Source organism: Corythoichthys intestinalis, chromosome 15 (genome assembly GCF_030265065.1).
Source record: "Corythoichthys intestinalis isolate RoL2023-P3 chromosome 15, ASM3026506v1, whole genome shotgun sequence".
Classification (NCBI taxonomy): domain Eukaryota; kingdom Metazoa; phylum Chordata; class Actinopteri; order Syngnathiformes; family Syngnathidae; genus Corythoichthys; species Corythoichthys intestinalis.
This window is the reverse complement of record NC_080409.1, coordinates 42,713,448-42,740,144: the sequence shown is the minus strand read 5'-3', so window position 1 is coordinate 42,740,144 and position 26,697 is coordinate 42,713,448. Positions and strand designations below refer to the sequence as shown.

The window sequence follows — 26,697 nt, the reverse complement described above, 5'->3', positions numbered from 1 at the left end:
TCGAATTTAATCGATTTAATTGATTAGTTGTTGCAGCCTTATTAATTAGGAGCTAGTTTAGACAGTAAGAAAACTGGCAAAAAATCTGAATTGTTCTTTTCCAAAGTAAAATCAGGTTTTTGTTCTTCTTTGACTTAATATAATGAAGGAATCAGATAATATTATTACTGAGAAGTTATATGTATGTTATAATTTCAAGAATTTAGACAAGTTTAAGGTGAGGAAGATCCTAAATGATTAATTGGTTATCAAAATAGCTGTCGATTAATTCGCTAATAGATTAGTTGTCGATTAATTATACTGTACATTGTTGCACCTCTAATACCTACTTTTGCACTGCCCATCATAATTATACAGTATTTGTGTATTTATACTGTATAAAGAGAGGTACTGTATACGTATTTATATTATTGTATATTAATTATTTAAGAAAAATTGAATTATTCAACTGCCACTGACGGGTATGGATGTCCTGACCATTTTAACTGGGAGGGCTGGGAAGTTCAAATGGATTAGACAGTCTTTGCCATCAATAGCATCAAAACATGATCAGTAACTGCTATCCATCTTCAAATAGAGTGGGCATCGATCATCTTCCTTGACAGTCAATGAGATAATAATAATTGATTTAATTCCATTTATTTATTTTTCAAATTCCTCACAAGCTGAGCGGTGAGAAGTTGCCCCAGGAGAAAGTTTGCAAGCCGCCTTGTCTTGTCAGAACACAACCACGATGATGTATTAGCTGCTAAGTTAAGAAACCCATTTATTATTTTTCATAATTAATGGTGTTAGTGTTATAACACTCAGTTGTTCAATATGGGCGCACCTACCTACACCTTTTTTTTCTTTTTAAATTCTGTGTACTGTAATTATGACCTCTTCATGTCCTCTACGTGTTTACGGCGTGTGGCAAGATGCGTCTTGAAATGTCTGCCGGCGTTATGATTTATAACCCTTGTATGTGTGTGTGAGTGTGTGCGTATGTTTGTGTGTTTCTAGCGTGTCAGCGGTTTTTGTACACAGTCATGATCGGTTCCCTATAAGCACTCCATTAGGCATGTGCCGGTATGATATTCTGACGGTATGATAACCTTAAGCCAAAATATCAGGGTTTCAGGTTATCACGGTATTGCAATTACAACTCTAATATGTGTTACTTTGAGATAAACAGTTTTCCATTGAACAGGATTTTTATTGTTTTATAAAACATATTAGCAAATTGGAACATAAATATAATGTTAAGTTAAAAAAAAAAAAATAATAATAATAATAACTGAAATATTATAAATATAATTAAAGTAAATGAAATCTTTTTGGTGATTCTAAACCCACGACTCAACATTATTACCATCAGAACAAAAATAATTGAATTATTTTTAATAAAAAAGCATGTGTGTATGATTCGTATCATGTTTACATTATACACAGTCTTTCTCAACACAGTTGCCAGAGAGGGAAAAAAACACCACGTTTTACCACCGCTAGACACACTAAACACGCTGGAGTTAACTCTCGTAGCTGGTGGGAAACGTTCATGACAGTGCTTACTAACCTTTAATTTTGTATAAATGAGAACTCATGTTGGAGGTAGGGCTGTCAAACGATTAAAATTTTTAATCAAGTTAATCACAGCTTAAAAATTAATTAATCGTAATTAATCGCAATTTAAACCATCTATAAAATATGCCATATTTTTCTGTAAATTATTGTTGGAATGGAAAGATAAGACATAAGACGGATATATACATTCAACATACTACATAAGTATTTGTTTATTATAACAATAAATCAACAAGATGGCGTTAACATTATTAACATTCTGTTAAAGCAATCCATGGACAGAAAGACTTGTAGTTCTTAAAAGATAAATTTTACCACAAGTTATAGAAATTTTATATTAAAACCCCTCTTAATGTTTTCGTTTTAATAAAATTTGTAAAATTTTCAATAAAAAAATAAACTAGTAGCTCGCCATTGTTGGTGTCAATAATGACACAATGCTCATGGTGCTGAAACCCATAAAATCAGTCGCATCCAAGCGCCAGCAGAGGGCGACAAAACACCAATAAACACAAGTAACAAGTGGACATGACACTGTGCTGTCATTTTAACCTGTTTGAGCGGGGCATGTGCGTTAAATGCGTCGAATATTTTACCGTGATTAATTTAAAAAATTAATTACCGCCCGTTAACGCGATAATTTTGACAGCCCTAATTGGAGGTATTGCCTCCTCGGCAGCCACACTTCGCAAACATGTTTTACATGTCGGTTGGCCCTCATCCTCTAAACCACCGCCGGCTGTAACTTTTCTGTGGGCGAAGTCTTCCCATACCGGCGAGTTCGTTTTCTTCGATGGGGGGAAAAAAGTTCAGGAGTTTCACCTCCTCCAGTCATCATGTAGCACAGCTGTCACACTGACACTGGGCAACAACCGCTGGTTGAAGGTTGAGCCTTGAAGCTGCAAGTGAGGTATTTCTCCAAGCATTTTTGGGACATAAAAAAATAGCTAATACCTTAAGGGATGGTATTACTGAAAAATTTTGCGGTTTTGAAACCTTGACGTTTTCATACCACGGTATACCTTGAAATCGGTAATCGGCACATGTCTACATTCCATGCACACTGCCAAATTTTATTTGTATTACAGTTGAACCTTAAAAGTTGAAATCATACTGGTTGACTTTCAGGTCACATTTCAAGAAAGTGTTTCAATTGGAAAATATGTTAAGTCAATTAATGTGTTTCAGGCTCCTACTGGGGCATTTTATCTCAATGGCTGACATTATTACAGTATACAATGTTAATTTCTCGTGTATTTGCATTCTTTTAGAATCTAATTGGTAAAAGAATGCATGAGCGATTGGTTAATAAATACATTATAATGCTTATATGTACTAACAAATCAGATGCTTTGCCAAATTACCATAATTTACATTTCTGATTCCATGGTTATGGTGACCATCTTCTTAATCCATCTACGAGTGATAAAAGCCTATGGTTATCAGATTTTTGTTTGTTGTTGCTGCGGAATATTTTGAGTTGTGAGCAAAGATTTTGCTTCCTAGCGTTCAATGGTGGCTTATGATTCCACCGCAAGTTTCATATAGTAAGCAATTCTTTAAAAAATTAGCTCCAACTCTTCAAGCGCTCCGACTACAAGGTTTTTGTTAAAGTACCGTAATTTCTGGACTACAAAGCGCACCTGATTGTAAGCTGCACCGGCCAAATTTCACAAAATTTTAAAAATAAATCCACATATATGCCGTATCTGACTATAAGATGCAGGTGTCCATACCTTAACATTGGATATTTACATAGATGTTACACAGAAATATTTGATTGATCAAAAATGTATTTACTCACCAGATAAACCCGTATCAACATCACCAACTCGTGTTGTCTGAATGCTTTAAAACAAACTAACTTAAAAATATAGGTTGCCACATTTGCAATGATATATAATCCCCGTTACCTTCCCTTCTAAACTTGAAGTGGATGAAATCCTCTTAAAAACAGTTAATAGCTAGGGCTAGTCCTTGTATAGCAACTTTGTTGGCGCATTCTCTGGCAATAAAGTCCTCCGAGTGCCAGTTGAAAACGGCTAATCAACGGTAGCATCGCGTTCTCATGATGTAGCAAATAGTGGATGCCCATCCATTTAAAATTATTTTGTAGAAGCATATACAACTCCTAGCAAAAAGTATGGAATCACCAGTCTCGGACGAGCACTCACTCGATTAATGAATAAATAACATTGTGGTGGTCAGTAAATGTTACTTTTATAGAGCAAGAGCAGGGAAATATATATGGAATGATGAGAAACAAACAAAGATTAGCTTGTCCAATGCAGATTCTTGACTCTTGACAAGGTGATGATGCTGGAACTTTTGTTTGGTGCTGTTCCAGTGATATTGACAAAGATGACTGCCTGAAGAAAACATCAAAATTCCCTCAGTCCTTGATGATATGGGGCTGCTTGTCAGGCAAAGGCACTGGGGAGATTGCTGTGGTTAAATCTTCAATAAATGCACAAGTTTACAGAAATTTTAGATAGCTTTCTTATCCCTTCAATTGAACATATTTTTGTCATTTTCCAAGATGACAATGCATCATGCCACAGGGCTAAAACTGTTAAAGCATTCCTAGGAGAAAAACACACCCAGTCAATGTCATGGCTTGCAAATAGTCCAGATCTGAACCCTATTGAAAATCTCTGGTGGAAATTGAAAAAAATGGTCCACAACAAGGCTCCGACCTGCAAGGCTGATCTGGCAACTGCAATCAAAGAGAGTTAGCACCAAAGTCACCAAGTCAATGCCTCAGAGACTGCAAGCTGTCATAAAAGCCAGAGGTGGTGCTACTAAATACTAGAGATGTGTTTTGATTGTTATTTCTTTGTTTGTTTCTCAAGATTCTATATTTTTTCCTCAGAATGGAGTGATTCTATATTTATTTCCCTGCACTTGCTCTATAAAAGTAACATATACTGACCACCACAATGTTTTTTAATCATTTCTTTTAGTGTTTCTGAATGCTAAAGAGTTGCACTTTTGAACTAATTCATTATTTTTTCAAGCTTTTTATCTGAGTTTGTTCTACATGATAAAAATGTCTGAGTAAGTGCTCGTCCGAGACTGGGGATTCCATACTTTTTGCTAGGGGTTATAGCAACAGATGGAGCCATATTCATCGATAAAATGTTGAGTTTTTTTTGTAAGTCTGATGAGTTTCTGGCAAGCTTTATTAGTGCTAGCTTAAAGTCATTATTTTAAAATATGTCTAATTATCCGTTTTTTGTTATTTTTAACAAGAAAATATGAAAATTGTTTGTGAAAAAAAGGAAAAAAAACATCCATAAACAAGCCGCTTTCTTATAAAAGCTGCAGGGTAGAAACGGGGAAAAAAAGTAGTGGCTTATGGTCCAAAAAATACAGAAAATATAGAAGTAAAGGGAAATACATAGATATTTAATCAAACCACATAACTAAAAATTACACAAGTCAATGCTAACACAATGCAAAACACATTCCAGTAGGGAAAGACTTGAAATGGGAGTGTTTTGAGTCGCATAATGAATTAATTTCCTAAATCAAGGTACTGCTGTAGTTCCAACTTGTATTACGAAGGCAAAAGGCAACCCCCTTGAGACTTTTCTACTTTTGCATCCCCCCCATGCAATCAGTATATTGTGTGTTTGCACCTTGCCATTTTTTCGATCTTCCTCCTGCGCTTTTTAAGGCAATTAGAGTTGAGTGTGTTTGTCTCTTAATTACACTCTTTCTTCAGGGAATATTTGCACCATTCCCTGTATATGCCCTTTTTGCTGTTGTTGTGCGTCGCGTCTGCCTCGCACTCGCTTGTTGTGTAGATTGACTATTTGGCTGACACGCACAACTTGTTTGAACTTTATCGCACCCACAGGGCTCGCGACAAAATGCTTGTGTATGTTTGTGTTTGCGCGGCGTCTGATGATGATGCCGCCGCTGCGCCCTCCACTCTGAGAGGGGGCGCCGTAAATAATTTATGAGGGAAGGAGAAGAGGGCTTTTGTCGCCTTGTTGAGTGCACAAAGTTACAGCGTGCGCTGTGATGTGTTTTGCAGACAGGCTTATAGATTTCAGGTGAATAAAAGGTATTAATAAAAAAATTGTTACTGCGGTTATGAACGTTGGCTCCTGCTGTGTTGTGGCAAACAAAACTTTCTGAGGCTGTGGTTTTTAAAACCGGGTCCGGGAGTGGTAGTTTGGGGGTTATAGAATGATTTTTTAATACATTTTTTGGTTGTCATTTAAAAACATGCAAACCTTTATGTAGGATGTGATGTGCCAGTAAAACAGGAGAAGTGATCAACAATTAATTTTGATAACACCCTGTGTATTTATATCTTTAAATATAAATTATTATAAAATTCTATCCTGGTTAAACTCCATCCATTTTCTCCCGCTTATCCTTGGAAAAAAAAATCCCCTCAAGATAAAGTGTTTTTTAGTGGGGGGGAAAAAATCCTCAAAAAACACTATTTTTTTGGGGCTGTCAAACGATTAAAATTTTCAATCGAGTTAATCACAGCTTAAAAATTAATTAATCATAATTAATCACAATTCAAACCATCTTTAAAATATGCCATATTTTTCTGTATTGTTGGAATGGAAAGATAAGACACAAGACTGACAAATATTCAACATACTGTATATAAGTACTGTATTTGTTTATTGTAACAATAAATCCACAAGACGGCATTAACCTTGTTAACATTCTTTCCGTTAAAGGGATCCACAGATAGAAAGACTTGTAGTTCTTAAAAGATTAATGTTAGTACAAGTTATAGTAATTTTTAGGGTTGTTCCGATCATGTTTTTTTGCTCCCGATCCGATCGTTTTAGTTTGAGTATTTGCCGATCCCGATATTTCCCGATCCAATTGCTTTTTTTTCTTGCTCCCGATTCAATTCCAATCATTCCCGATAATTTTTCCCGGTCATATACATTTTGGCAATGCATAAAAAAAAAAATGAATAAAACTCGGACGAATATATACATTCAACATACAGTACATAAGTACTGTATTTGTTTAGTATGACAGTAAATCCTCAAGATGGCATTTGCATTATTAACGTTCTTTCTATGAGAGGGATCCATGGATAGAAAGACTTGTAATTCTTAAAGGATAAATGCGACTTTGTATATTGTGACTAAATATTGCCATCTAGTGTAATTGTTGAGCTTTCAGTAAATGATACTGTAGCCATTTAACTGTTCTGCCCAAATGCATGATGGGAAGTGCAACCATCACTGTGCGTAGTGGCACCAATTGATATAACTTCTCTGCGTTGGGCAATAACATAGGGTGTTCAGAAAAAATATCAACCACTACCTTTCTTCCCTACATTGCTTCCCACGATGTTTCTAATTGTTGAGAGAGGGATTGTAAGGCTTTAGCCAATTAAAAAAAAGGCTCCAAAGGCTGTCAAAATTCACTCTACTCAGTTTACGCTGCCTTGTAGCTCTATATATAGGTATAACGGCGTCATTATAGATTGAACGCGACAATGCGTGAGTGGGTCGTGCAGTGCATGCGTTAATTGCGTTAAATATTTTAACGTGATTAATTTTTTAAAAATTAATTACCGCCTTTAACGTGATAAATTTGATAGCCCTACTTTAAGCCAAAACTAAAGACGCTGGATGAGCGTCAGACATTTTGTCTGTAACGTTAGATACAATTAGAAAACGATTTAGTTAAAAAAAAATTATATATATATTTATATATATAAAAAAAGGCATGTCCGATATTTTTTTGCCGATTCCGATACTTTGAAAATGACGTGATTGGACCCGATTGATCGGGATAATTTTATATTACACATGAGCTCCCTGGCGTTCTTCCAAAGTGTCTTTAACTACGTAAGGTAGTGATTGAAATACACCACAAGGTGTCAATGGCGGGTTTTATATTAATTAGACATCTAGCCAAGGCAAAGTCTGAGTAAGTTTTATGTGTATTATGTATAGCTATTTTGATTGGGAATGCCAGTACTCTTTGCATTGAGCGCTTTTCTTTTTGTGAACATTATCTTTTTTGAAAGATAGGAATATTTTTGTTGTGCTTTCACGAAATGATACTGTCGCGACTTCACTGTTCCGCCAAAATGCATGATGGGAAGTTGGGCAACGATGACTCAGTGGTGACTGCAAATGGTATACAGTATGCGCTGCGTTGGGTTTAATTAAGCGTGTTAAGAAAAAGATCGTCTCCTTTCATTCTTCCCCACGTCGTTCGCCATAGTACTCATAATTGTTGTGAAAGAGTTGCCAAAGTGTAAGCCAATAAAACGCGCGGTCTAATGAACGCCTGTGTCCACTAGCATTTCTCGGCCTTTTCGCTCTCAGTGTGCTCCAACGGCGTCATTGTAAACTGTTTGCGGCAACGCATGAACGGGTCATTCCGTGCATGCGTTAATTGCGTCAAATATTTCAACGTGATTAATTTTAAAAATTAATTACCGCCCGGTAACGCGATAAATTTGGCGGCACTAATTTTTTTAGAACATCAGTCACACTTCAAATCCTTGATTTTTCGCCCCAAAATTGACAGGTACCTTATAATCCAGTGCGCCTTATGTATGAATTCTGGCTGGAACAAAGCTGTATTATGCTGCTCCAGTAAGGTGTTCAAGACACACATTCATAATTCTTCAAACTCATAATAAAGCAATAAAAAATAAATGCATAATTTAACAATAAAGCAATTATTACAATGTTATTAAATAAAGAACTAAGGACAAATACAGTAATTTGATGCCCTGATATGCCATATAATCAGGTTTTCCCCATGTACTGTATTAAAATAAACTAATTCATTGATAGTGTGCTTTATAATCGTTGTTTACAGTCCCCAAAAATACAGTTTTAAAAATTTTAATTTGCCAATATTAGGGTTGTCCTGATCGCATATTTTGCGCCCGTGTCCGAGTCCAAGTCACCTGATTTTTCATTTTAAAAAAAACAAAAAAATGTACAGGTACTCCCAGGGTTACGAACGAAGTCAGTTCCGAGGCTGGAGATTTAAGTCGGAATGAACCCTTTAAGTACCCCTAAATACAAAATAACTGTCCAAAAACATGTATTTTATGTCATATTAATAAGATAAAGTAAAACATAAGATACTTTGAGGTACGTTGTGTTAAATGCAGTTGTATTGAATGACTATTCAGGCTTTAAAAAACAAAAATTTGAGATTTACTCGCGAGTGAGTCGCCTTGCTGAAAGAAAAGGGCGCTGTGGAAAGAGTAGGGAGGTGAAAGAAGGGGCATATCATGGCTGCTCAGGTCACCAGCGTTGCTGCTCTTAGCACGAGCCCGCCGTCTGAACTCAAAAAACCAGATCGGGACTCGCAAGAAGAGAGAAGCAGCAACATGAGAACAAGGACGCTGCTAGGGGAGGAAGGTATCCCGTCATGGGAAGAACTAGGTACTGTTTACGCGACTAAAAAAAAACCCAACTGCAGACAGAATGGTGGACGAAACTTGTAAAGTTGAAATTACGCAAGTCGGGTACGTCGTAACCCGGGAACTACCTGTATATTAAAGATATGATGATTTTCACCCGATTCCGATCTTCTGAAAAATGGCGCGATCTCCAATTACGTAATCGGGGAAATTCCTAGCCAATATCATTTACACATACACTTGGCTAAAATGCTGCCAATGGTCTACTCAATTTAAAGCAAATTGTAAACGGCCGTGACTTGCCTGGGGGCTTTTCTTTTTTCATCTACATTTTCTTAACAAGTGACTGATTCTGATGAGGACACCAAAGGCACCTCCTCGTGATATTGACCCAGTTACGGCATTTTATAAGTTTTGTATGATTAATTTGTGTTAGAATTATGATGAGTAGCTTGGCAAAAATCCACCCCCCAAAGTTTGTCAACCCCTGATTACAGGGCCTTGTATATGACTGCAAATCCCTATCATTTCCTTTTAACACCATTAATTTAAGTCTGTCTTTGAATTTAATTCAGTGGCGGCGCTATTAGAAATGACATATTACTCCTACAGTGATAGGTGAATTAAGTCTCATCGATTGGTTGCCATTAAGGCCGCAGAGAGCCGTGCCTTACTCCATTGCGGCTGACTTTGAGTTTTCCGAGTGGAAGCCGGTCATTTTCTACCCCCCCGCTGAGCCCGCCGCTGCTTAATTACATGCAAGCTGCCTTCATGTGATGAAGACGCAACTGGATTATTTTGGGAAGCGTCCTGCTTTTTACACAGCGTTCCCACGGCTGCTTAGATGTTCAATCAAAAACAGCAACATGCACATCGATGGAATACAGCTGTCTATGCAGATGAGGTGATTGAGGGGACTCATTGGCTGCCATTGCCGTCGATAGACGTCCAATCCATCTGAACTCCCAGTTCAAATGGATTGGAAGTCTAACACCGTCAGTGGTAGTGAAATGTGATCATTCACTGCCAGCTCATCTCAATTAAAATGGATTGAATGTCTGTCACTGTCAATGAGAGCAAATGAATTAATAATCAATTGAGGAAGTGGATTGACTGTGTCTAAGGTGAAATGGAATGAAGATAAAAAAAAAAAAAAAACGCATCAGGAATAAAAACGTGCTAAGCATTGGCAGGGAAAAACGAGTTGAGAACATTTAGAAACACTTGATAAAATGTTTTGCCTTTTGTATTACTGATGATTAAATTAGGAAGCAGCTAAATGAACTTCTATTTAATCAATAAATTTCAATTTGACAACTGCAAGAATTACCAACTCATTGGCTACCATTGACGGCGATAGACGCTACCATACTCAGAGTTCAAATGGATTGGAAGTCTACTAATAATGCTAACAACTAATTTAAATTCATAGCAAAAGGCTGAAAGAGTTAACTGCAAAATTAAAAAAAAAACAGAAATGCATTTTTCTACTTTGTAGTTAGTTTGTGAAACATTACCACTAAGACGAAAAAGAAATACTATTTCTATATATACTAGAGGAGTTTCAAAAAATCGATTATTACATGCATCGTAATTTGATTCACTTACGATTCATAAAGGCTCAAAAACTATGATTTTCCCTCATAACTATGATAGCCGCTCGTACCGAACGAAATTCAAGACACGTTTGCTGCCCGGACACCTTTAACGGACGCACGCACAACGTTATAATGGATGATGCCTGTAACTGAGTAAGAGATTTACTTTTTTTCAAAAGACTGGAAAATATAAATTTGTGTATGAGACAGGCAGAGGGTAAGAGAGATGGTTAGAGAGATAGCTCTAGTTTCAAGTCATGTCAATGGAAAAATGTCTTGAGTGTGTTGCTAAGACCCGTGTGCGTCTATAAGAGGTGAGTACACGAACCCTCTTGTACTGTTTAGCCTTTATTGTTGTTGTTTTTGAGGTGTTAATGGTTAGCGCCGAGCGCTAAGCTATTTAGCTAATTAGCTATCATGTATTTCATATGCAGAACGTGTAAAACCATGATTAAAGTACAGCGGTAACACTAAAAACATGCAAAATAGTACATCGATCTGTAAAATCAAAGTATATTGGTTAAAAGAAGGCTTATTTCTAAAGACACTTTTGTTTCCAGAAAATGTGGAATTCATTCCACCTGTGTAAATTTTATTGTATTGTTGAGTGAAATAAGTACTCCCTTTAAAACGGTTAATGTTTTTGCACTTTCTTGGCAAAAATAAATAAATAAAAAAGCAGCTTAAGGGTAGCTTTTTGTTGTATGGGCATGTTTCCATCGTTCCTGTTGAATCATTAGGATAATAATAATGGACAAAAATGTGTCTACTTTCTTAATTAGTAATGTACGATGCATCGATAATCGTGATAACCGTGATCATCGTCAATGCCGTGATCATCGTTTAAAGAATCGTATCGTAGCACCCTGAATCGTAATCGCATCGAATCGTGGGATGCCTAAGATGGCACACCCATAATATATACTATATTTAATATTCTTCTCTCCTCCAAAATATCGCATAGATGTCACAATAACAAGGTGCAAAGCTGCTATATTTCTCTGTCTATCTAATTAACATATTTCCATTTGACAAATACAAAATATGTAAACTGTAGAATTAGCTATTTGCTTCTTTGTATTTACTTTAAAACATGTCCGCTAAAGAGACAAACCAGAAATTTGGTACCTTAGTCTTTCTTCTCTCCCCCCAAAATACCACATCGATGTTACATTGACAGGACACAAAACTCCAATCTAACTTTAAAATCCTTTTTATAGAGATGCTATTCATAGTTTTACTGTATGCTAACTCGGGTTGGGCATCGAGCATCGATGGGATCCGGGACTAACACTCCGGTTCTCCCGAAACCGTTCACATTTTAAAATTTCGATTCCAAGTTTGGATGTGTTGACCAACGACCGGAAAAATAGCTGACGACCACGAAGAAGCAGCTACATGAAGACTAGCTCCGTTATGAGCAAATCATATGAAGTGGTTAAGTTAGCTTAGCACAAAAACGTGTTGCTTCACTTCATATAAATGACAACAAAGTAACAGAATAAACACACCGAAATAATATCAGACCCTCTGCTAAAACGTGCAAACTTATAGTTTTTGTTTTATCAAGGGTTCCCAACAAAGTGTAGTGCGGAGGAGGTGTGTAGCGTCCGTACACATCAAGAATTCTTCTCCAACAACAGTAATAAATTCTTTTTGCCTGCTGCTTCCAGTAAGTCACCACTAGGGGAATTCAAGCGCACATAGCAAAACCAAAGACAAACTGTAGAGTTCGGAGTTACCATAGTGACATCTTGCGGACGGATGAACAATATATCAGTTTAGAAAGAAATCAAATTTAAAAAGTAGTCAATTTAAGATCAAGGGACAGAACACTCCCCGCCTGCCCTTAACGAACTTGTAGAAATACCACCTAAAACAAACGATGCAACACAATAAATGCCTGCAGCATAAGACACTCTAAAACATAGGCAAAAGAATATGTGTAAATGTTTTCTCCGTGAGCTTTTGAAAAATAAACATCTTTGTGAAAGTGCACTCCTGTGAAAAGAATATTCAAGGTCAAAGACTTATATTTATATTAGGGCTGTCAAAATTATCGCGTTAACGGGCGGTAATTAATTTTTTAAATTAATCAAGTTAAAATATTTGACGCAATTAACGCACATGCCCCGCTCAAACAGATTAAAATGACAGCACAGTGTCATGTCCACTTGTTACTTGTGTTTTTGTCTCCCTCTGCTGGCGCTTTGGTGCGACGGATTTTATGGGTTTAAGCACCATGAGCATTGTGTAATTATTGACATCAACAATGGCGAGCTACTAGTTTATTTTTGATTGAAAATTTTACAAATTTTATTAAAACGAAAACATTAAGAGGGGTTTTAATATAAAATTTCTATAACTTGTACTAACATTTATCTTTTAAGAACTAAAAGTCTTTCTATCCATGGATCGCTTTAACAGAATGTTAATGTTAATGCCATCTTGTTGATTTATTGTCATAATAAACAAATACAGTACTTATGTACAGTATGTAGAAAGTATATATTTGTCTATTCTTATCTTTCCATTTCAACAATAATTTACAGAAAAATATGGCATATTTTATAAATGGTTTGAATTGCAATTAATTATGATTAATTAATTTTTAAGCTGTGATTAACTCAATTAAAAAGTTTAATCGTTTCACAGCCCTAATTTATATACACGTTGAAAATAGCCCTGTCAGAAATGAAAGTTAATTGAAAGTTAATATAATTAAAAAAAAAACGAGAAGTTCAGAAATTAATATAAACTTTGCATTTTTTTCAACCTGCCTATTAAAAGAAACGGAATCGAGAATCGTTTGGAACCGGAATCAAAACGTGGAATCGGAATCAGAACCGTTCAAATTTAAAAAATTGACCAACCCTTATGCTAACCCAATTTAGGTTCCTTTTGTCAAGAAAATACATGCCTCCCTATCCAGACTATAGTTTCAATTAGAAATAGACCAATTATCGGTCGGGCTGATTATTGGTGCCGATGTTTGGAAATTTGACGTATATCGGAATCTGCCTTTTTTCATCGGATCGGCCGATATGGAAAAAAATCCATTTAAACCTGGGTTATAATGGTTCAGAAGCAGCCACGCCTTTCTCTCCTGCACTAGTATTCATCCTGTCCTCTGATTGGTTAAATGGTAATGGTAAATGGAGTTTCACTTGTATTGCGGTTTTCCACTGTTTTAAGGCCCTCAAAGCGCTCTACACTATATCCAAATTTCCCTTTTGGTTATGCAGTAGTATTTCATACTTTGCTCAAGGATACCCAGATGAGGTCATCAGGGCGGAGAATCGAACCCACAACCTCTGGGTTTGGGAAAAACTACTCTACCACTGCACCATGCCACCCCATCCAAGCATGAGAGGAATTTAATAAACATGCTTTAGGCATTTCAATGAAGTTCGGTTGAGTATCGGCTCCAAAAATCTGCCTCTCTAACTACTAATAATCTGTATCTGTCCTGAAAAACCCATATCGGTCAATCTCTAGTTTCAACCCAATGAAAACCAAGCTGTACGAGTGGAAATTGCTTGAAATAGACTTGGAAACAGCTGTATGAACTCCCTGACAACAGACTTTAGTGGAGTGTATCCAAGCATTTGCCAATCAATGGCCCAGAAAGTGAACTGAGTGAGGCTCTGACCACTTTCCCCCTGGGCTCACTCTAGAGGGCCCGAAACCACTGCGCTGGCTTCATTGTCGCTCCCCTCTCGTGAGTAACCCTCCAAGCTTTTTATTTTTTTCCTCACCCAGCGCCATCCGGTGAACAGCTGACACTAAGAGAGCCTTGAATGCGGGCGGAGGGGGCGTTCAAGGCGCTTGTGTAGTTGTCTGCGCACCCCCTTAACAGATAAAAGGACCCTCACTCGCTGCACAACAGGACTCGGCACCCAGAGGAGCCCGGCAGCCACTCGTCTCATAGCCTCCATTTCCTCCCCTTAAAACTTCACACTACTCCAACTTGGCCTCCTTCAGGATCATGCTCACTTCAGTGCTGGCAAGGCGGGCTACTCAGTTTAGACAATATTGTAATAAAAATAGTACTATATGCTGTATGTACAGTACAGTATTCTCCTTGTTACCAAAGGGGGAAAACGGCATAGCACGAACTGAGAAGTGAGTTGAGGTTTGTGGGAAGCCTCCATGCAGTGCCGTGTTTGTTTGCCTTGGGCTCCGCACAAGGGGCCCTCCTCTGCCGGCCCCCCCGAGCAGCGTCAGCTTCATATTTTAATCCAAGTTGCCGGGCTCTGTTTTTTCCCGCGACATCCCTACGGTATCGGCTCTCGATTTTTTGGTGAGTGACGCCATCGGTCAGTCTGAAACGGCGGAGGAAATTCCACTCCGAGCCTGCCGTCATGTGGCACTGATAAAGCCTTTCCTGTAACAGCCGAGTAGCCAGCTTTCTAGCGGGCTGGGAAGGAGGGAAGCGGGAGAGGAGAAAGCAGGGAAGTGGTGGTGAAAATTGTGAAGTCATCTTACAAGACAGTCAGCACGTGGGCACGAAAACCTCTACTTTATAGTCACAAAAAGTATGAAAAATAACGTACTGTAAATGTAAATAGGTTTGCTTGGATCATTTTTTTAGCAGTGGACTAATGAAGTTTGTAATGTGGATTTACCGCCACTTTCAGTTCCGTCTTTGATAGTTGACATAACTTAGTTGGATACTTGTCATCTACAGAGATGGTTAGTAACTAAAGATGTCGATCGGGTCCGATCACATCATTTTCAAAGTATAGGAATCGGCAAAAAAATATCGGACATGCCTTTTGAAAAAATTTTTTTTTTTTAATTTAAATCATTTTCTAATTGTATTTAATGTTACAGATAAAATGTCTTACACTCATCCAGAGTAGTTTTGGCTTAACGTAGGGCTATCAAATTTATTGCGTTAACAGCGGTATTTAATGTTTTTTAATTAATAACGTTAAATAATTAACGCATGCGCTGCACGACCCACTCACGCATTATCGTGTTCAATCTATAAAGGCGCCGTTTTACCTATATATAGAGCTAAAAGGCAGTATATAATTAGTAGAGAGAATTTTGACAGCCTTTGAGCCTTTTTTTATTTGGCTAAAGCCTGACAATCCCCCTCTCAGCAATTAAAAATATCGTGAGAGGCAATGTGGGGAAGAAAGGTAGTAGTGGATCATTTTCTTAACACCCTATGTTCTTTCCCAACGCAGAGAAGATATATCAATTGGTGCCCCTACGCACAGTCATGGTTTCACTTCCCATCATGCATTTGGGCAGAAGTTAAATGGCTGCAGTATCATTTACTGAAAGCTCAACAAATACACTAGATGGCAATATTTAGTCACAATATACAACGTCACATTTATCCTTTAAGAATTACAAGTCTTTCTATCCATGGATCCCTCTCACAGAAAGAATGTTAATAATGTAAATGCCATATTGAGGATTTATTGTCATAATAAACAAATACAGTACTTATGTACTGTATGTTGAATATGTATATTCGTATGAGTTTTATTCGTTTTTTTTCTTAATGCATTGCCAAAATGTATATGATCGGGAAAAATTATCGGTAATGATTGGAATTGAATCGGGAGCAAAAAAAAAAAAGCAATCGGATCGGGAAATAATCGAGATCGGCAGATACTCAAACTAAAACGATCGGGATCGGATCGGGAGCAAAAAAGCATGATCGGAACAACCCCAGTAGTAACGCTATATATTTACTCCGTTACATTTACTTGAGTAACTTTTCCAGAAAAATGTACTTCGTTGAGTAGTTTTACCAAGCTATACTTTTTACTTGAGTAGAAACGCTACTCTTACTCTGCTACATTGGGCTACACTAGTCGTTAAATTTTTCTTCTTTATTCTACGTATTAGATTTTACTTTGCCAGCGATGCCAACAGTAGCTCTACCAGTTTCACCAATGAGACGTCAGAACAATAATCACATGACTCCATTATACCAATCAGACTCCAGCTTGCTATTCTACAATCACACCGGGCTGTTTTATCATGTGGCATCTTTAAAGTTATCTTTAAGTATTTGACATTGAGTGTTGCCCTCGACACATCTCGAAAGTGCAGATTTTAACCTCTCTGCTAGTTTTTTTTTGGCACTGATTGACCACAGAAAACCTTTAACTGTGATGGAACTATTCAAACTATTCAAGCTAGGAACTATTTCCCTACTAGAGGGCACTCGTGCCCTTTGGACAAATGATGCTTCCTTTCCATATTTGCCGGAATTCAATGATTGTTTTTTTTTTTAATTTATTTGAATTAATGTTGTCTTGTTTTGTAATAAGTTATAGTACAGTAGAATAATAACAGTTCATATAGATAATGATGATTTGGTGTCTTTTATGATCAAAACTTGCAAAACGCCCTCTTTAATCATAAGAAAATAAACCCGATCACCTTAAAAGAATAAAACGATCACCAGGATCACCGTTAAAGCTTTGCCTCTTCCAGAGTGGCCGCTAGACGAGATCAAAACACTCACAGCAGATATATACCAAAATAAAAGCATAATCGTAAGTCATGGCAAATTACAAAAATAAAATACATTTGGTAGAGAGAAAATTAGGCTTTGGTTATTTACACTCCCACCAAAATTATGCATACTAGTAACGTCAAACAAATGAATAATTTTCAACAATAAAGTAACCACAATTTAGTAAGCTTTTGAACATTCCAACACAAGAATTAGCTTTTGTACAGGACACTCTACAATAGAAGGCTTACTAATGCACTGCCCTTTGTAATTCAGTCTTTTATCAAATACCAGTGTTTAAAAAATAAATAAATAAATAAACAAACATCGTAAGCATTTACTCACATTTACCCATTACTTGAGTATTTTTTTCTGTTTTCACCAAATATTTGTTTACTTGTTCTTGAGTACATTTTTTTTGGACGAGCACTTTTATACTTAAGTAATATTATTTTGAAGTAACGCTACTCAAGTCAGATATTTGGCTACCCTACCAAACTCTGGTCATCTTCATGATTGCAAGATCATTTTTAAGGAGTTTTAAAGCTGAGTTGAACAGCAACTGCAAAATAATACTTGTAGTTATCCTGCTTAAAATATAATTAAACTTCATTAGCAGTAGACAACATTTTCAAAATTGTACTCACTGTTTTTCGATCCTAATTTACATTTTTATAGTAAGAAACACAAAACTAGACTTCAATTTGTATGCTTTTGAAAATTTACTTTAGAAAATATAAAAACAGACATACCTGATTCATTTGTTAGCAACCAGTATGTGATCAGCATTACCGCCACCTACAGCAATGGAGTGGAACAGCAGCAACAGCAACTTATTTCTACTTAAAACTTTTAAAACTTTCAAACTTTTTTTTTTTTTTTTTTTTTTAACAGGAAAGCAGTGTTACGTATACAAGTTTGTTGGGCCTTGGCTTAGGCCTAACCCCTGAACCGGTGCCATTCTTGTTCTCAACCTGCATATATGAAAGTGAATGTGAGCATATGCTTGCTCCATTATGTCATACGTGTGTGTGCATGTACGTGTGCGTGTGTATTCCTCGTGAGGCTCTGTGGGCGTGTGCACATTTTTGGCAGATTAGCAGAAGAATCACTGTCATATCTTATTTTCACTCCTGACAGCGGTAATGATTAATGGTGTCTGTGGTGTGTTTGGACATCTTACCTCTGTATTTCGCACTTGACACGGAAGTCTCGCTCGGTAGTGCTACAACAATAACACAAAAAAAGCTGGGGAAAAAAAGAGCTGCACTGCGTGCATTTCAACAATTACTCAGCAGAACTCGTGGTGCAGGATGCCGCTTTGCAAGCGTTTTGTTCTCATGCATTAATGAAGCTCTTTGATTGCACAATTTTGACTGATTGCCAGGCGCTGCAGTGCATTTTTCTCTTTTGTTAGTCTTGTCCCGTGTGTGTGTTGTGCTAGCTGGCAGCCTGTCATTCGGAGGTGTATAAACTTTTGTGCTCTAGAGCCTCAGCTTTTCGTAATAGAGTAAAGCAAAAGAGAAGGGGACAGACTATGTCCAAGATTATATAATCATCAACTTTGCTTCTGTGTATTGTAACTCATGAGATACAATCACAGACGATAAAAACAATTTCACTTGAATAAATAGTGAGTACATCGAAACTAAACTTATGTCCAGCCAAGAATGGAGCAGTTCTAATAAAAGAGTGGTTCATAATAATCATATTGAAAGCACAAATTACCGAAGCGTTTGTAATTGTACAAATTTAAATGTTTTTTTTTCTAACAAAAATTCCTAACACCGGTCAAACTTATATCGGTGCACAAAATGAACAAGTATTTAGTTACACACAAAATTATTGTTTAACCAACTTATCATGAATTTAACTCTAATGTCAAACTACATATTTTCAACAAATTAATGTAAATTTAGTTTTTTTTACAGAAATAAGTTCAAGACTAAAAAATAATTTAAATATCATGATTTTTTGCATCAGTTTGTTCCGGTGTTGTTTTTGGCAGCCCTTTTAATTTTCGGTCTTAGTCTTTTGGACGAAAACGAAACTTATTAGTCTTAGTCTTATTTGAGTTATTTCAAAATGTGTTTGTCTTCATCTAGTTTTAGTCGACAATTCTTAAAATTGTTTCGTCTTAAACTTCAAATCTTTTAGTCCGGGAAAAAATGAATACATAAGAGGTTTCCAACAATTTCGAATGAACATTTACGGACGAGCACATAACTTTAGAGTCTACAACAGGTGTCAGCAACCCTGGTCCTCGAGTGCCACTATCCAGCTTGTTTTCCATGTCTCCCTCCTTTGACACACCTGAATCAATCAATCAATCAGGCTCCTATAGAGCTTGCTGATGAGCTGATCATTTGATTCAGGTGTGTCAAAGGAGGGAGACATAGAAAACAAGCTGGATAGTGGCACTCAAGGACCAGGGTTGCTGACCTCTGGTCTACAAGGACATCAACATCTTCATGATGATAATACACACTCAGCAGGAAAACAGCCCATTATTTGCAAATAATTAAAGTCACTTGGACGCCACGAACTGTATGTAAAAAGTTTTCCAAGAGGTAAAGAAGACACTCACCGAGTCACCGCGCTAAATGATAATGCTAACGCAAACGCTATGCTAACGCTACAAGTTAGTTTAGTGTGTGATGATCACTCAGCACAGACCTGTAAAGGCTAAAGCAACATGGCATAGCCAAGATAAGAAAACAAAATTTACCAAGCAGCACCTGACACGTGTTTCACAAAAAGAGCCTGGAAAGGGCACAAACTTACTCGCGTTACACGATCAAACGCTGCTAAGTTTGATTGTTAATGCTAACTACACATATGACAAGAAAATATCACACATTGTGAACTTATGACGGAAATTATGGCAAATTTTCATCTCGTTCTCATCTCGTCACACGATAACCGGCATCTATCTCGTTATGTTTTACTCTCCCAAGACACGTTTTTAGCTCGTCATTGTGACGTCATCGTTATTTAAAAGTCTGTTGACGAAATATTTTCGTTATCGTCATCATTGACGAAAACAGCATTGGTTTGTTCCCTACCTTCCTTTTGATGTCTACCATCTCCAAAACAATTGTTTGTATACAGTTTATACTTAATAACAAACAGTCTCAGTATCTCAAAGGCCTTCTACGAAAATCTGATTACCCTAATCCTGTATGAACTTGTCACTCATGTGGTTTTCCTCTCTTTCTTCAAAAATCTCAGAATCCGTCGTCCTGGAGAGACCATGACGATGCCACGTCCACGCACTCGGCAGGCACGCCGGGGCCGTCCAGCGGTGGTCATGCATCGCAGAGTGGCGACAACAGCAGCGAACAAGGTGAGTCCCATGCAATAACAGTAACACACCTTTTGATGTATTATGTACAGTGGACCCCCCCCCCCCACCCCCAATATTTGCGTTTTCTTGTCAACATTTTCACAATATATGTGTCTTTTAAGTTTATTATTATTGCTATTTTAAATACACTTCTTTTGATTTTATTTCGACCCACCCATAAAAACCGGTAGTGGTGCTTTATGAGTGCATGTTCAAGAATTTCTTGCGTTTGGAAAAAAAAATAATTTTTTTTTTCAGAAGGCGTTCAAAAAGTTTTATTATTCATGAATAGTAGGGGGTCCACTGTACTGTATTTGTACTTTATAGTGACACCAGAAAAATGCACAATTCAGAATTTGGATTAAAACCAATGAACCCAAAAAGTCTCCATACCCATTTTGAAATGCCATTTTTTTTGTACCGTATTTTTCGGACAATAAGTCGCACCGGCCATAAAATAACCAACAAAGAGGAAAAAACATATAGGTCGCACCGGAGTCTAAATAGCATTTTTTGGGGGGAAATTTGCTTGATAAAATCCAACATATAGAACAGATATGTCATCTTGAAAGGCATTTTAAAATAAATTAAAAAAAAATAGTGTAGAGAACAACATGCTGAATGAGTGTACAGTATGATAATGTTACATGATGCATGAACAATAAAATGCAAACGTGGCCAGTATGTTAACAGAACATAGCTTTTAAGAGTTATTCAGCTAACTATAGCATAAAGCACAAGTTTACCAAACCATCAGTGTCTCTCCAAAACACCAAAATAACATGTGAAATGATATAATAATGTGTTAATGATTTCACACATAAGTCGCTCCTGAGTATAAGTCGCACCCCCAGCCAAACTATGAAAAAAAACTGCAACTTATAGTCCGAAAAATACGTTAATACTAAAAAAAAAAAAAAAAATGAGACCACGATAAATAATTTCCTAAATTTTATGATTTTTAAGTTGTACAACCTATCGACCACAAAGCTCACCTCATTTGTCATTGAAATACCAAAATACAGTTTAAAAAGGGACAACGATGGCGGAAGTTTGACCGTTAAACATGTTAATTTCTACAATTTCCAATAGGGAAAAATAAAAATCAAGTCTGGATTGTATCAAACCCAAGCAGTTCAACTGTATGTGACCACCATCATCAGTACGAAAGGCCTTCTAATCACCCATTTCCAGCGTGTAGGATGACATCCCAAGCCAACTCCCTCTCTTACACGATTGGATTATCCCTCCTTTTGACTGGCGTCCATGTAAACACAGTCACAACTAAAAACGAAGGCGCTTATCCACTGTTACAGTCAAACATGTTTGAGCGGTGTGCCCGAAAAATAAGGCTTTGCAGAAATATTTCTATTTTGAGTCCTCGAACAAAAGGTGGTGACTAATAGCGTATTCCTGCCAGTTCTCTCGTACATTTAAAAAAAGAAAAAAAAAACATTAAGTTCACTGCACACAACAGCCTCTAATTACGCCTCAGTGTTATCTAGCACACAACCTGCCAAACGGGAATAAAGCGTTTCAAAACAAACGTATTGGAATGTGTTACAGACAGTGTGCGCCAGTCACAGATATCTGTCTCCATTCGCTTGTCACGCTCGGCGTCAATTCTGACGCGATCAAAAACATGTGCACTCTGGATAAAATTGTTCAGCACATGCGAGTGTGGCCTAAAATGTGCATGTACTTACGGATTAGTGTGTGAGTCTTCTCACAGTGTCCAGGCTTTTGCACGAAATTTCATCACGTCTCTTTGTATAAATGATAGGAGTGGGAACCTCTTGTTACCTCACGATACGATTTGCGATAAAAAGCTCATGATAACGATGATCTGACGATATGGCGATACAACGATTATCGATACATTGGTCAGGAAATCATTCGAAGATATTCTACAAACAACTAGTAAACAGAAAAACAAGCTTCTGTTGTGAATTGGAATGAGTTTATCGCTGGTGGATGTCCAATCCATTTGAACTGGGAGGGTGGCAGCGAATGAACATTCGTTCATTCGCTGCCATCCCTCCCACTTCAAACGGATTGAACGTCTATGGCCGTCATTGGCAGCCAATGCCAGGCAATGATGTAATTTGGGGCCATTGAAGGTCATTTACCTGTTGATTTTCAGTTACTTCCTGTTGATTTTGGGGTATTTTATGGGTCACTTCCTATTTATTTTGAGTTACAAACCAGGAAGTGACGTGGGAATCACCCAAATGATTAGGTAGTGACTCAAACTCAACAGGAAATGACCTGTAAATGAACAGCAAGTGACCTGTAAATGCCCCGAAAAATCGGACGGAGTGACTGCGAACGCTCTGGTGTCGAAATAGTGCTGCAACAATTAATCGATTAACTCGAGTATACGATTAGACAAAAAGATTCAAATTAAATGTTGCTGCTTCGAGTATTCGTTTAATTAAAGTGTCGTTGTAATGGTTTGTTTTGAAAGTGTTTGGATTTATTTTCATGGATTTGGGTGGATACACGGCCCTCTAGTCTACCTCATTTCACATGGCTGAATCCATCTGCTCCCTGTTAAGACCAACATAAGCTAAGTTTTTGTTTGAGCTAAAGATTTTTTTTAATGCATTTGTAATTTAGGTTAAAGGTGTATTTAGCCATTTTTTGTGCGAATATGTGTCTGAGCCATTTGTTAAGAGCATTGTAAAAAAGTGTTAGCATTTTATAGCATTTAAGCTCGCGGACTTTTGCTATGTAAGTTAGTCAATTGTTCTTTTGTTGTACATCGATCTTTTTTTTTTTTACCGTGTGAGGCTCTGCTCAGGTATTTTAATTTTTTATGTTACTTATCCGATTACTCGATTATTCGAAATAAATAGTTCGATTAATCAGCTACTAAAATAATCGATAGCTGCAGCCCTATTTCGAATGAACGAACGTTCCCAGTCTAAAAGGATTGGGCGTTGAGCACCGTCAATGGCAGCCTTAGAGTTAACTGAGACACTATTATGCTGGAAGATTTTGGTAGCAACTTGTTGGTCCCTTTTTTTTTTTTTTTTTTTTTTTTTTAAAGACTGACACCTTTTTAAAACGGTATCTTGATTCTTGGCAGGACCATATCGATAACCTTTTTGGATACAAAGTATCACGATTTATCACCATTTTTATATTTTGTCACACCCCTAATAGATGAGAAGCAAGCGTGTCTCTTGTATCGTTTTGCCAATAAGTGATCAAATGTATTGACGGATGGCGTACCCTGCTTTGAGGCCATTTCAGACGAGCCGTTACAGAACCGCAGACCTCTGTGGTCGCCCGCATCTTGACTAGTTGGACCTCAGGACCATCAGATCGCTTGGCTAGGACCGCAGGGAATGTTATTGATCCTCTTATGGAGAGTTTTCCTTTTTTTTTTCTCCAAGAAATTCAATGCGATTTCCAACTAAATATTGCTTTAATTTGTGGAAAGCTGACATTAATGAGGGAAGTATTTGAAATACGTGCTTTTTATGTGCAGCCAGCAGTGATCTTGAACTCCCAAAAAATCACTGCAGTTCAGTTTGATCAAAATTTTAAGTTCAATACATATGCATTTACTCTTTCGGAACTGTTTTTAAAGATGGACTTATCTTTTGTAACAAAGCAGATGAATGCTTGCTGCATGCAGGCAGCGGCAAAGAGCAATGATGATGGGAGGGGTATGGAGAGAAACAAATGCACTCCCTATTGATTATCTTACACACATAAGTACAAGTGACCTGTAATCCACAGAGCACTTATCGACTCCTATCCGCACCGTATCCAGTAACAGACGATCGATACGAGGCCAAAGACAGTTACGGTATGGCACTTTGCGTCGGGCCAAGACAGATACCAGCGTCTCATTCACATTGCCTGTCAATAATAATAACAGTAATAATAATAATATCATCCATCATAATAGTACCGGTTAACTACTTTTCACGCCTGTGTGATGATTAAAAGAAATAGAAGTAGAATGAAAAAGAATCAAATAAGATTCCTAAATGATGCATGATGCCTTGTCCGTTAAAGTTAATAGTGTTTACAGTTTCAGGTTTTGAGGGTAACTAGTGTGATAATTAAGAAGTAATGTAGAACAATATTTTACATGAATGACAAAAGAAAAGGCACCAAAATATACTAAAAACATTTACATTTTTTTTTATTAGAAGATTTTAACCTATTTCAAATTAGTTGATGAAAAAAATATATACAGTGGTACCTCTACTTATGAACGTCTCTACATAAGGAATTTTCAGGTTGAGGCATGCCTCAATGGTAAAATATTGCCTCATGTTACAAGAGAAATTTAAGGATACGAAAGGCAAAAATACAGTATGGACTGCTCTCGCAGCTCCCAGAGTTTACTGCTCTGCCATTAGCCATTGCCTAGGATCTAAGCTAAGAGGGACCTCTACTGTATGTATATGTGTATCCCAGCCTCTTCATTCGCCCCTCGTGTTCCGACAGCTTTACATGAGTATATTAACCATACGCGGGAAAATATCATTGCATGTAATTGACTTCCCAATATATGAATTTAAAATTAAGACTTTGCCGGTAAAATATCTATAAAAGTTGGAAAGCAATAAAACCACTTAAAAAACTAAATGAATTGAACAAAAAAAAAAAAAAAATTATAATGGGTCAAAATCAATTTTTGAACAGATCATGTGACTAGCACCTTAGAGACTGTCTTTGCTTTGCTTAGCCAAAACCACCTGAGGACAGAAGAAACAAGATGGATAGACGTATTTTTTTTCAAACCTAAGCTTTCAAAAGCAACAACAACTAATGAGCAAGAACCGAGGATTGAATATGTGGACCATGAAATGCCGAGGAGCACCACCAAAATGGTGAGCAGGGTTTCAGTTTGTCCCTCTCAAGACGCTAATTGTACAATAGAGCCACAACCGGGCGTACCATATTTAATGGACGACGTCCTTGGCCAAAAGCGTAGCTGTCCAAAGCAACCTGAAATAGAATTTCCCTAAAAACGATGGAAAACAAAAAATGCTCATTATTAGTGTATGATTATAAATATCCCTGGCTGGAATATTCCGTCAAAAAGGATACCGTCTCCTGTTTTGCCTGCTGCCATTTTCAAACTCACCACAGTGAGGATTCATTTTGCAAGGGTGTGAGTGACTAGAAAAACTTGGTGCTACCTCAACATACGATCGCTTCAACACACAATCTTTTCGACATCCGACATAAAATTTGACTCACCCTTTGTTTCTACATCCCGCGACATGCTCGAAATACGACGATTTATGACAGCGCCACAGTTTCCCGCAAGATTGACGCATGACGGATTTTCTTGTAAGAGAAATCAACATGGGTTCCAAGAATGTTAGTGCAGGTGGTGATAAAAGGAAAAAGGTGAGGCTTACCATTGAAATGAAGATGGAAATGATAGGAAAATATGAGCGTGATGTGCGCATCTGTGAACTGGCTCGACAATATGGCCGTAGAATGGCTACGATCTCGACGGTTCTCCTCCGACCTCCGTTCGCGAGTCTTTATAAGGTGATATTTCTTATGATTGTAACATCGCCAAAAAAATCGTCAGGTTTTTCTTCATTTATTTCAGAACTTGTGCAACACAACATGTATACTGTCTTCCGCAGCTGAACATGAAAAGTAAAAAGTCCTCTCTCACTCTGTCACGTCAGCCACGCGGTGCGTTCAGGTACACCACGTAAAACACATTCGCCACATTAGAACCTCATTCGGTACATTATTACAGGTATTATAATTATTATTCCTGTGGAACGAATTCATGGAATTATAATGTATTCTTGTGGGAAAATCCTGCTCAACATACGACCATTTCGACTTTTAAACAAGGTCCTGGGACGAATTAGCTTCATATGTAGAGGTACCACTGTAACTACAAATTACAAAATATAAATTTTAAAAAGTTTAAAACTTGTTTCATGTAAAATAAAATATATGAGGCAAAATTAAGTCGTTAGAACAATAATTTAAAACAAAATTCTAGAAAACAATGACCTCTAATAAAAGTTAAGTCCTGTCTTCCATTTCTTACACTAGAAAATTAAATTGAGTAAAAAACCCAACTTATTCCGCTTTAGTCATGAGTTAGCTAGAATGATGACAGCATCATCCACCAGTACCATCTCAACACCTGCATTCAAATCAGCAGCTGAGAAGAAGAGGAAAAGAAAGTAAGAAGGATAGAAGGGCGCAGGAGGGGGGTCAGCTGATTTAATGGTCTAATGAGGCCGTCCTCCAGCCAGTTGTTTGGTGTGCTCTGCGCCGCGCTCTGACCTTTCGCTCCGCTCGGGAGCCC

At 37.3% G+C, this 26,697-nt stretch overlaps 1 protein-coding gene across 7 annotated transcripts in view; it reads left to right on the top strand.

Annotated features, from left to right (window-relative positions):
- Positions 1 to 26,697, top strand: part of meis2a (Meis homeobox 2a) — a 225,099-nt gene that overhangs the window by 10,028 nt on the left and 188,374 nt on the right. For all 7 annotated transcript variants that reach the window (XM_057859287.1, XM_057859290.1, XM_057859284.1 and 4 more), the window contains exon 7: positions 20,267 to 20,381. In XM_057859287.1, the coding sequence (XP_057715270.1) occupies positions 20,267 to 20,381 (115 nt within the window). The remainder of the gene's footprint in view (positions 1 to 20,266; positions 20,382 to 26,697) is intronic.